The 12,133-nt window shown below is 40.0% G+C and overlaps 1 protein-coding gene across 20 annotated transcripts in view; it reads left to right on the top strand.

Annotated features, from left to right (window-relative positions):
* ELAVL4 (ELAV like RNA binding protein 4) overlaps positions 1-12,133 on the top strand; it is a 138,372-nt gene that overhangs the window by 54,161 nt on the left and 72,078 nt on the right. For 3 of the 20 annotated variants that reach the window (XM_070509971.1, XM_014852170.3, XM_070509974.1), the window contains exon 1: positions 918-1,203. The exons of 12 other annotated variants lie outside the window; for them this stretch is intronic. In XM_070509971.1, the coding sequence (XP_070366072.1) occupies positions 1,195-1,203 (9 nt within the window). In that variant the 5' untranslated portion in view covers positions 918-1,194. Of the gene's footprint in view, positions 1-917; positions 1,204-1,568; positions 1,979-12,133 lie in introns of those variants that run through there. 5 more of the 20 variants (XM_070509978.1, XM_070509968.1, XM_014852172.3 and 2 more) reach the window with 4 other exon arrangements.

The following is a 12,133-nucleotide window of genomic DNA, read 5'->3' as shown; positions in this document are numbered from 1 at the left end:
GCACCGGTTATCAAATGAGGCTGTTGTCAAAAGCATGCTTTACCTTTCTCTATAGCAGTAGGGAGAGCAAAGAGAGAACGTATTTTAGTGAATTTTTAAAAATTCAGATCATGCGCCTACCCAAGTTGAGAAATAAATACATTTAAATAAATCATTCATCATTCTCTGTTTTGAAAAGCTCAGACAGGAGGCAGAAAGGTAGAGGCTGACAGCTGTGCCCTCCTTCCCTGGCTTTTTTTCTTTTTTGTTTGTTTATTAGGAAATCATTTTCTGAAGCAAACTTATGTGGCCCCAGTTCCTGGAGCAAGCACAATCTCACATTTGCTTTCTTTTGAAACCTGGTCGTGTGAGCTGCGGAAGGAGCATTACTTACTAAAAATCAGCAATGTTGGGAAATAACAAAGTTAAAATGTAGATGTATTAGCACATTAAAGTGCTTTTGTTGTATCTTTAAGCCTAGAGGCAGATCATTAAATATGCATTTCGCTAGAAAGCAACTGTCGAGAAAGATAAGGTGGTTGAAAATGTTTTAGATGGGAAAAGCCCTCTGTCCGAGGGGTGGGGTGGTGCAGCCCTCAGGACAGGGGAAAGGGAGGACGCTCCCACTGTTAAGGTTTGCAAGCTGCCCGTGACCTGCAGTTGTTACAGTACTTTTGAGCTGGGAGGAGGAAAAGGTAAAAATACAAGTATGGCTGTTGTTGCTTCAGCCTGGCCTTAATTACCAGACACAAGAAGCAGTTCAGAAATCTGGTCTCTGTTGTTGTAGAGGTCACCAAATCATTAACATCGTCAATCTGGCAGTAGCTAATTTAAATAGCACCTGATGTTGCAACGCCTTCTTTCATTTCCCCAGCCAATCAGATCCTGGCTTCAGCTGACAGATGGTCCCATAAATGGATGTAAAAAGGGGAAGCTTCGAGCCAATTTCAGCAAGGCTCTGTTCAGTTGTTCTTATCTACATCCTAGAATCGGGGGTTTCAGCTCACTGCTCCTTTTCTTTCTTTTTTTTTTTTCTTTCTCCCCCCTCATCCCCCACCCCAATAATTGATTTACTTTACAATCATCCACTCTGTGTTTTGTGGATCTTTAAAAATATATAACAATAGTAGTCATTTAAAAAAATATATTCTGAAAGCTTTGCAAATTTTAAGAGAAGAGTCGAAGCTCTGCGAGACCCAATATTTGCCAATAAGAATGGTTATGGTAGGTACGACTAGATTTATAATCTGTTGTTTGTGTTGCTGGAGGGAAGAGAAGCATCTACACCTTGACCAGTCTGATGCTTGCACAAGAGTTTAGTTCTCTGCTGCTGTTTGGTTCCTACATTTACTATCTCTTTTGTGTAGAGAGTGCGGGTAGGTCCTTGTATTGAAAAGCAGTGGGAAAATAGATTGTCATTTTTAACAGGTCATTGTCAGTTTTCCCTTCAACATAAAGACGAGAGGATGGGTGGGTTGGGGGGAGTTGGGCTGAAATAATTGCTGGTTTGTTGAAAAAGGTTTTATTACGTGAGACCACAATGGCAAAAGAAGGGTTTTATTTTTGCAAGAGAGTGGGGGTTTGTCTGCGTGCCTGGGTTTGTGGGGCTGGAGGTAGATGCAGCAGGGTTAGGAATCTCTCCATTTCCGTGCTGGAAATTTAAACCTTGAGAGGCAGCTCCTGGATACTGAACGTTGAGATGGGCAGTTGTGTTTCAGGGGACTGCGCAGTCAAAACGGCAAAGAGAGTGATTTATTTGGGCTTCAGTAAATGCTGCATCTTGTATTTCAAAGAGTTTCCTGTCATGACCTCATAAAAAAGAGGAGGCGGCTTGTATGTGTAGCGGTGCCTGGCGTGTTGAGTTGTTGCTTCCTTCTCTGGGCAGCAGCTCTGTAAGAAGGAATGTCAGCTTTTACATAACGTTCCTTTCCGCTTTTGACACACTGTGTGAGGGTCCATCTTCTTCTGATCACAGATGGAGTGGAATGGCTTGAAGATGGTAAGTGAAAAGAGGAAGGGAGCTTGGAGATTCCAGCCGTGTGTGTGTGTGTGTGTGTGTGTGTGTGTGTGTGTGTGTGTGTCTGTGTGTGTGTGTGTAAGGATGGTGGACTGTGCATCGTAAATCACTGTGCAGATCGTTTGTGTGTGTGTTTATTAGTATTTCTCTTTTCTGAAAACCAGAATCCATCTCCAAGTGTAATGGCACTGCATGCACACCAGGCACACACACTGCCTCTTCCATAGACACACATTTTAGCCAAGCAAGGTTGGTGTCTTTTTGACAATCACAATGTCACCGTTGCTGTTGGCTGGCGTGTCCACCGCCTCTGTGAGGCTTCAACAGAATTACACGACTGTTAAAGTTAAAGGCACATTTCTTTTCCGTCTCCTACTAGGAGTGATGGGGAAGGCTGGGAATGAGAGGTGGAGGAGGTGAGGTTCAGTACCAGCGGATGCAATTGTGAAACAGGACTTTTCGATGTGGAAGGGGAAAACCTTTCTGCCAAAGTAGTAAATCTATTTTTAGCATCATCTTTTTCTGAAAAAAAAAAAAAAAAAAGGCAGCAGGGAAACTCCTTGAGTGCCGCTTCTGTCGCCTGATGTTGACCCTGAAGATATGGCACAAAATGGCATGATTAGATGCCACGAATGCCCACTTTGACTTTGAATTTCACCAGCAATAGCTTTCACGGGGTTTCAAAGCTGGGTATGGGGGGAGGCTGTAAATTCATATCCATCTCACTTATTTTTCGCTAGAAAAGCCTAGGGAGGACTTTTCGCTCTGCATAGATGTTATAACAAAGCTGTGGTCTTTTTCCCATTCTTAGAGGATTGCCTTTGTCTGGCTGCTTGTTTTGATGGGTGTAAAACAAATAAGATTAGACCGAGCAGCCCAACTGAAAGCGATAGCTGGGAGGAAAACCCAATGAAAGGTTGCCGGGGAAACGAACAGAGGAAAAGCCGAGTAGGGAGCAGGTGGCTATCATGAGAACACACTGCAAACAGTGTAAAAAAAAAAAAAAGGGGGGGGGGGGACAGGACCTCGATTATCTTTGCTGTTCTTTGTGGCTGGCCCAACTTTAATTATTCTTTATAAATAGGTGTTAATTACATTTCTAACTCTGGTTTACAGTGATTTTTAGAAATCTATTTTTAAGCATCTGTTCTGTCTCCCTTGTTTCTTTTTTTTTTTTTCTTTTGGTTTAAAAAACAGAGAGAAGCAGAGGGGGAAGGGAGAGGAGGGAATCTTGCTTTTTTTTTTTTTTTTCTCTTTCTCTCTTTCCCCTTTTTCCCTGCTGTGAAATTGTACGTGCGAAAAATCGCAAGGAATCCTGAGAGGCCATTTGAAAAAAATGTAAATTATATTGAATGAAGTTGACGGAAGCATAATAGTGAACTCTCACAGCTGATAGGTTCTGCAAATGATTTCTTAGAAATTTCCAGCAAATATCCGTAGGAGAAATATAGGTAGAATAGATTTACCCTAAGCAATGATTTTTGTGCTGGGTGATATTGGTATTTTTACTAAATCAGATGTTGGTACTGCAGTTCCAGGGAGTTCATTGTATCTCTCATTTTATATCTCGAGTAGAAATTACTTTTAAAAATAATAAATAAAAAGCTATATTCTAGCCTTTCACTTTGCTTGCCTCTCCATGCCTCCAGCCACAGGATCCATGAGGCTGCACCGTTGCAACCACTGCCTTCCATTTGGCATTTGGTCCTGGGTCTGGTCTTGGCATAAACTGAGTGAAAAGCTGAATTCTTTTTCTCGGTCTCTCTGAACGTCTGGGACCCATGTGTGCGCTGGGTGACAGGCACCTCTCGCTTTTTCTCTAAGTGTGCTTCACTAGTAGTCTTTTTCTCATGATGGTGGGTACTGGGAAGACTGAAAGGTGTAGTACTTAGGTGAATAGGAGGTAGCGTAAAAATCACTGAAATGGTGATGTGTTACCGATTCTTCTTGAGAGACAAATTAGATACGTGATCAGGTAGCTAATTTTAAGCTCCAAAATGAGAGAATAAAAAATACTGAAATATATTAAAAGGCTAGGAAAGTATAACTGGCTTTATTTAAAGTACTCTTAATTTTTACTCTCTTCATTGCAAATCTCCGCACCACACCCCCCCCATGCTTTTTTCCTTGTAGATGCTTCCTTTTGTTTTGTCTACTTAATGGGGGATTTAAAAAATTTGTTTTGACTCTTGAGGTAAAAATAAATAAACTTAGATTTTTTGTCATACACTGGAACCTTACTCCCATATCTTGAGTGCGTTAACATATGTCGCTATTAAAAATAGAATAGTTTTTTTATTATCTCCAATATACTTCTTTTTTCTGAGAATTTTCTGGCATTTTTTAGTTAGGGGAAAATCTTTTCCATAGAACTGTCACCTTGTCTTGGGTTGTAAAAAGACACGTGGTTCTACTGCTGACCTTTCTTGCTTCTTTGTCTTAAAAATATTAATGCCTACTACCTGCATGTGGAGGTGTGCCTTTATGGAAGCACAAGGTTGAGTGTGCATTTATTAAGAAATGAAAATCTGATTGGAAATATTTCTGCAAAAGACGCCTGGCTACATCACAGTTTTAATGATCAGAATGTCCATATATCTCATTGTAACATAATGGCTAAATCATTTAATGTTTGCATTTTTGAAAGGGTCAAATGAACACCGGTGGGGAAATAGCTGAAAAATTGCTTCGAGAGTCATTGATTTACAAGACAATTTTAATACCTCTTTAAAAAAAAAAAAAACCTGACAAGCAATGTAACCCTTCATTTGTGATCTCAGTCCCATTCATTCTTAACCGCCATTCAATCAAGTCATCCTCCTGGCCAGATATAGATGAACTTGCTTCTGTTTGATAGTTTTCCAAAGCCTTGAAACTTTTTTCTTTCCCTATAGCCCTTCCTTGGTCCTTGAATTTTCAGAGATTTTGTTGTAAGATGAAGGCTAGATTATTGTGAGGTATTAACAATAGAGTATTTTTTAAAAGAAGGGGAAAGAAAATGAGCTACACGTTTGCATTTTAGTTCTAAACTCAGTCTTGAAATAGGATTTGGGACTTCAGATATTTTAAACTTAGCATTTCTACTGGGGATAATCTATTTGAAATTTCAAATCTAGAAATCGTTGCATGAATGGTGCTTTGTGTGTGTGTTTAATATCTGTAAAAGAATTTGTGGGTGAATCAAGGTGTTTTTCTCCAGTAAGAGTTACCATGAACAATGGAAGGGTTTCCTCAGGGCAAGTCTTTTTCTTTGGTTTGATTTCTTTCCTTTGCACTTTTTTCCTTATTGTGGGTGGATTAGACCAAATACTATTCCTTCCATGAGGAGATATACCGCTTCAATTAGCCCGTAGCATCTTAATGCTTTATTTTAATTTTTTAAAAATCGAAACAAATTATCTGTGTGTGCCACATTATAGGAATGGCGGTCTTGATAGAGGTCATTGTACATGGACAGATGTACTTTGGCCTTGACAAATTTCTTCATCAGTTCCAGTGATCTGTGGCCACCAGGCACTTAATTTATATGCCTGGACAATTAATATGTACATTTGTTGGTGAGCTGGCCAGCGGATGCTGGACACATGAGTGTGCGCTGGCAAATGCTGCAATGCAGTATTTTTTCCTGGTGTCATTGGGAATTTGGGAGATGTGAAGGGACATAAACACTTTCAAGCTTTTGTCTTACTATTTTCCAGTCGATGGGCCATGTTGTACAGAATTGGCTGATTACCCTTTTGAAAGTGAACTCAACCTTTTATTGCCCACTATCCATTCTCCCATCCATTTGATAGATATGTGGAAAGTATGTGTATGTGAGAGAGGGAGACTCTGTGTGTGTGTTTCAATGTAAGCATGTGTGTTTCTGAAATCCTGCACCTGTCTTAGGCTTTCCTTATTTGGAATTACCAAATGTGTATACATACTTGCAAGTATATGAGCATCTAAAAATGGAAAGAAAACTAAACTGGGCTGGCTTCCCATAAGAAGTGGCTTCTCTCCACACAAACTCCAAGGGTTCTCTTATTAGAAAAATACAAAACTTCGTCAAAAAAAGATTATCCAGACTCTGCAGACTTCCCTTAGTAACCAAATACCTTTCCTTAGTTGCCACTAGAGAAACTGTAAATGTGCAATCCACAACAATATTTGTGAGCTAGAAGCTGCCCTTTCAGTCAAGGGATTGGGTTCAAATTAAAATGTATGCATATTTGGAAGGAGAGTTGTTTTTTGGGGGGAGCATAACCTTTAACATTGGTAAAAACAAGGAGGAGGTAGGGTGGCTGTGTGAGCATCTCATGCTTTGTTTTGTGAGTGTGTGCATGTTTTAAACATCCTTGTATTTTTAAAATTTCAGTGTATTTTAAAAGTAGAGGGCTTTTATAGGTCAGTGGCTTTCTAAGGGTAAAAAGAAAGGAGATCTGTGGGTGGGTGGGAGTTGTCACAAGCAGTAATTGTCACAAATTAGCCATCTAGAAATGGAAAGAAAAAAAAAGACTGGGGGACAAGAGTGGAGAAGGGTACCAACATGTGGATCTGCACCTTGCCGTTACAAGAGATAATGAGTGATAAATTTGAACTGGTGCACTGCGGAATGCCAGATAATTTCTCAGAACCTTGACTTTGCAGGTTCATTACTTCCTTGCTTGCTTGTTCACACCTTTAATTATATCCAGTTTGGGATGCTAGTTGGGGGCACCAAAGATGAGCCATTTTGTTTGTTGTTTACTTCATTAAGTATTCATGCATTGTGCTCACAATAGCTTTGGAGCATCAGTGTTAGGAATCAAGCACTTCGGAAATGGAATTGTTACAAAAGAACAAAAAAATGAGAAAGTAATCAGCCAGCTAGCTTGCTTTGGATGCTCACATCCACTCTGCTTAATGGTAATATTTATGCTGTTCTCTGTACATTCATTAAGAAATGAATTATGCAGTGTCAGTGCTCCTTATAATAGCCTGGCAGCTTTCTCTCTCTCTCTGTCTCTGTCTCTCTATCTCTATCTCTTTCTCTCTCTCTCCACACCTCCCCTCACCTCTGAGATTTTGCCTTTTGCTGGACCATTTTAGGACTGACCTTTTTTGCTTTGGGGAAGATCATTATTCAGATCCTCCTTGTATCTAACACCAGAGATATTTTCCCCTTCAATATGGAGCCCTCTCTACAAGGATCAAGAAATGCTGAGTGCCATAAAGAGATCCTTAAATAAATTTTGGTTGAGAAAGTGGTGAAAATGTTGAAGAAATAAGGTCAGTGTAATTGTTGTGCTTGCGTTTTTGTTTTTATTGTTTTTGGAAAGCCTTATTTTTAACCACAAAAGTAAAATGCAAAACTAGCGTAGTGATTTTTTAAAAATGGAAAAAAATTACAAGTCATAGGTCTCTCCTGAAAATAACTTCCCTTGGACTCTTGGTTTGAAAATAACATTTAAACTGGAGTTTAATTTTTTTATTATTTATTTTAAAGCTATAAAAATGTAATTCATAAATAATTTTCTGTAAGAGGTTTAGTTCTTTTTTCAGGATATGAGGAAGCAGAGAAACAATTCCAGCCAAGATAGCGAATTCTGGAAAACACATCACAGCGTGGAGGTTTCCTCTCTCTCTGCACTTGGTGGCATTGAATCCACTCCTGCTCATTCTATGAATCAGTTGCTTTTTGTTATCTACTTTCCTGTAACAACTAGCCTTTGGAGTTGTTTTTCCAACTGTTTTTCCAGCTGTAGAGGCTAGGTATCGTTTAGTCGTTGGATGAAGATATATTTTTTGAGGACTTACTATGTGCTTTCTTTTGGAACATGGAATTCAAGGTCACCATTTCTTTTTCTTCTGACCCTGATCAAAAGACATAATTAGAGGTTACGTTCCTGTGATTGGGGATAGAGTTGGGGTGAGGGATTTTAAGCTTGGACATTACACAATAGGGCTTGTGTCAAATTATGAGAAAAGATCTGTTGGAATTTTTAGGTGCTACATAAATGTTTTTGCTTTTGTGTTTGTAAAGAGTCTAGGTATGACTCCAAAAGATAGACATGAAAGATCTTCTGGACATCTTTGTCTATAAGGTTCCATGTATCTGGATGTTCACCGTCAGGAAAGAGTAAAGTTTGGACAGTTGGAAGGAACTTGTCTTTCCATCAGCTGCCTGTGGAGCGTGGCTAGAACCTGTTAATTTTATGGAAATAGGAATGCCTGGCTTCTGAGACAGGTGACTCTTCGGATACCTTTCTCATGTTAACCTCCAGGGAGGACCTGAGAAGATAGTGGACTTCTTGATAGGCCCCTGTGCAAACTGTAAGTTTGCTAGTGGAGAAGAAATCATGCAATTACTTTGTCATACCCACCTAGATAGCGCAGTGTGTGTGTGTGTGTGTGTGTGTGTGTGTGTGTGTGTGTGTGTGTGTGTATGTGTGTGTGTGTGTGTGTGGTATAGATAGACAGCTGTGACCCCTGGTGTGCCCTGGGATGTACCAAGAATGGCTTCTTAAGTAGTCTGTGTTTTCCTAAGCTGCCAGTCTAAACCCTTTAGAGTTGCTTTCTAATTTGTACATGAGAAATAACAGGCTGAATTGAACTTTTTTTTTTCAAGTGCTCCCTTTGAAGATGCAGCAGTAGTAAATACAGCTTTAATGATAAACTTTAGCTCTAAGAGCTATTTAAAAGTCTGTAGTGGCAAGCCTGAGAACTTGCAATCTTTACTAATGAAACTTTCATTAGGAAAGTGCTCACTTAAAATGGAGTAAATGACTGAGTCCCTGCTATTGGTGATTTTGACCAGGTTTGACTCATCCTTTCTTATGTTACTTTTTGTCATGCAGCCAACTACACATCTAAAATTCTGGGTATTGTACATGTCTTCAATATTAATGATCTCTGTTAATGCACTGGGTACAGACAGTACAGTTCCCACAAGTCCAGATTCTTACTGTAACATCAAAACAAAAGTGATATTTATGAATAATCTTGAGAAAGTTGTCCTCATAGTAACTGTTCCCCAAAGGAAGCTTTACATAAATGTGCATTTATTATTCAGGATATTAAAAGGGAATCCTTAGCTTTTACTTTTTAATTTGGGCTAAAATATGCAAATTGGTTTTATTTTGGAGTTGCTCTGTTTTAGGTGGCTTTAGGGGAGGATAACTTTCTAGCTTGATTATATTTTAATGGCCTCTGTAGGGGAAGAGGTTCCAGTCCTGAAATCAACCTGGTTATTGTGATTAGGACCCAGAGGGCCAGTGTGCAGATGGGGCTAAAAACGTATTATGTCGACTTGTACATATGTAGAAAAATTAGTTTTCTACTAGATACCACTATGCCCACGTCCTTGTTGGCAGGGCCAACTCAGAGGCCACGGAACCATGAGCCTGCCTCTGGACTCGGAGCACCTTCGTGCTGTGCCTCTACAGGCCAGCCTCTGAAAAGATTGCTCTTTTTCTTAAGAAACCAGGAAGTGCAAAGGACTTTGACATCATATGGATTTGGGTTAGAATCCTGACTTTTCCAGTTAGTAATTGGGTGATCTTGGATGAGGTACTTAGGCTTTCTGAGCCTCAATTTCCTCATCTTTAAGCTGGGGGTAATAATGCCTGTCTTACAGGGTTTCTGTGGGGATCAGATGAGAAATAGTATTTGAAGGCACCAGTCATACAAAGGACCTGAAAAATAAAGGTGCTTAGAGGACATTAGGTCTCTTTCAGTCTGTCAGTCTTTCTGCTCCTGGCAGATGTCCTAGGAGAAGTGATGTCACATGCTACCCTCAGAGTCTTCATCTTCTCCCCCGAACTCATGGGGGTGGAGGGGGCGGTGACACACTGTGGTTTTTAAACATAGATAAACCCTCAGTTCTTCCCTGAAATTGTGTGGCTTTATTAAGTTTTCTGCATTCTCCTAGGGTTTTGCAAGGTATGTCCATGATCTCCTTTGGAATCAGAATTAACTTGGGATTTTTATCATTGAAAGAGAAAAAAGATGGGGAGCCGGCCCGGTGGTGCAGCAGTTAAGTGTGCATGTTCTACTTCGGTGGACCAGGGTTCGCCGGTTTGGATCCCGGATGTGGACATGGCACTGCTTGGCAAGCCATGCTGTGGCAGGCGTCCCACGTATAAAGTAGAGGAAGATGGGCACGGATGTGAGCTCAGGGCCAGTCTTCCTCAGCAAAAAGAGGAGGATTGGCAGATGTTAGCTCAGGGCTAATCTTCCTCAAAAAAAAAAAAAGAGAGAGAAAAGGGGAACATGAAATGAAATTAATTTTAATTGGTGCTGTTTTTTTAATTTCATGAAAGAGTGTGTTAGGAAATTCAGAAGTCAACCAGAAAGAAAATAAAATGGGTTAAGGTTAATTGGTATGGTCACATCTTCGCTGTCTAAAATATGTATATTGTAACCTGTGAGTTATTTGACTTTGGTCCAGAAACCATCTTACTGTGGGAGCTTTTTATTCCCCCTTCACCACATTAGCATTTTTTCCTCTGTCTTTCTTGTTTCCTCAATAGGCTGAATTTTGAAGTTGTTTCTCAAGCAGTGGTGAAGAAGTTGAGGCAAAAAGTGGCTTAATGAGATTTTTCTAACTTGCTGTCAGTTTTCCTTCTCCTGCTTGGTGAGGCAGGATGATGGATGGCTTTGGCGGTGCAGACAGCTCTAGAAGTGATCGGATTGACTGAAGAGGTATGGGACATGTGAGCAGAATGCTAGCCCTCAATTTATTACCCTCCCATTTGAAGGAAAAAAGAGAAAGGAGGAAAATCACCACAAAGGCCTTACGTTCTTGTTGCTGATCACACACACCTGGGAAGGGTTTGTGGGCGGTGTCAGAATTGGTGTTAGGCCAAGCCTAATTTTGTACCTTTTTCCCAAGGCTCTGAAGGGGTGAAAAATAGGCACGTTAAATAAATTCACAGGTTGTTTTAAATTGGGACCTGTTGCTGTCACCAGGACGAAGAAGTAACACAAGTAGTCCTTGAAGAGGTTCAAGGCTTAAACTGAAAAAAAATCCTTAGAACACTGTTTTAATGTCATGTATTTTGAATTCCACTTCGTTCAAGTGGAATGGGAAGGATGCGAGGGGGAGTCATTTTCTTTCCTTCAATTTAATCATTAAAACTAGGGGAATGAGTTCTAAGGTGGTCTGATCCCCTAAGTGCCATTTTGCAGACCCTATGCTTTTTATAAAAAAGACCCTTTACTGTGAAACAGACAGACAGTAGGACTTTTCTCTTTCCATGTGTGTCTATTTCAAGGCTTCACTCAGGTTCTTCTAAGGATTTTGCAAGCAGCCTTCTATGTTGGGCACAAGCTCTCTGGAAAAATTTGGTTAATTTTCAGAATGTGTTTGTATGGGCAGAAATATATCTGTGGAAGGGGCTTGAATTTGGACAAGGGTTGTATAGAAGATATTTCTGCATAGTTTAGCCTAGAAAAATCTCACATCTATTAAAGAAGGACCAAAAAAAGATGATTGGGTGCGTGATTTGAGCAGGTGAATGGACAGGGGAGGGGCAGGTGGCTATTCTTAGGATCTTCTTGCCAGATAAGTGTTTGTATTGTTAAAAAGTTGAAGATTCATCCACTTTAAGCCAATACTTGAATCTCAGTTCCTTCTTCCTTTACACCTCTGGCTTAAGGTTATCTGACAAAAAGGGGAAAAAAACCCTTCCAACTTAGAAGAGTTTTAGTAAAAACTCTTAATCAGGTCTCTAGTTAGTGAATTTTGGAGACATGGGTGTGCAGTTGGTACAATCCTAACAGTACTCTTCCTGAACTATTGGGTATTGTCAATTTTCCAAGCACAGAGGAGCAAATTTGCATTTCTAGAACTTCAGCTGTTCCCAGCACAGTGCTGCTGTAATGGACCTGAGACCGTGGCGATCATTTCTCATATTCCCTTAACATTATAGAATTTTTGCCCCATGGTGTCAGTTTGATCTCTTTATTGTAGTTAGGGCATGTACTGTTAACCTCTTTCTATAGAAAATAAAGTCCAGCCACCTGTCTTCTGTTAAATATTTAGCAATATCAGAAGTCTTAGCTCCAGAGTGTTTGGGAATACATCCAGCTTGGCCAAACTTTACTTCTCTAGGGGAAAAAAAAAAAAGCAATTCCTTTTCTGGATGAAGTTTTTCACGGCAGAATCAGCAGATA

This window comes from Equus asinus, chromosome 5 (assembly GCF_041296235.1).
Source record: "Equus asinus isolate D_3611 breed Donkey chromosome 5, EquAss-T2T_v2, whole genome shotgun sequence".
Lineage (NCBI taxonomy): Eukaryota > Metazoa > Chordata > Mammalia > Perissodactyla > Equidae > Equus > Equus asinus.
This window is presented reverse-complemented; position numbering and strand designations above follow the sequence as displayed.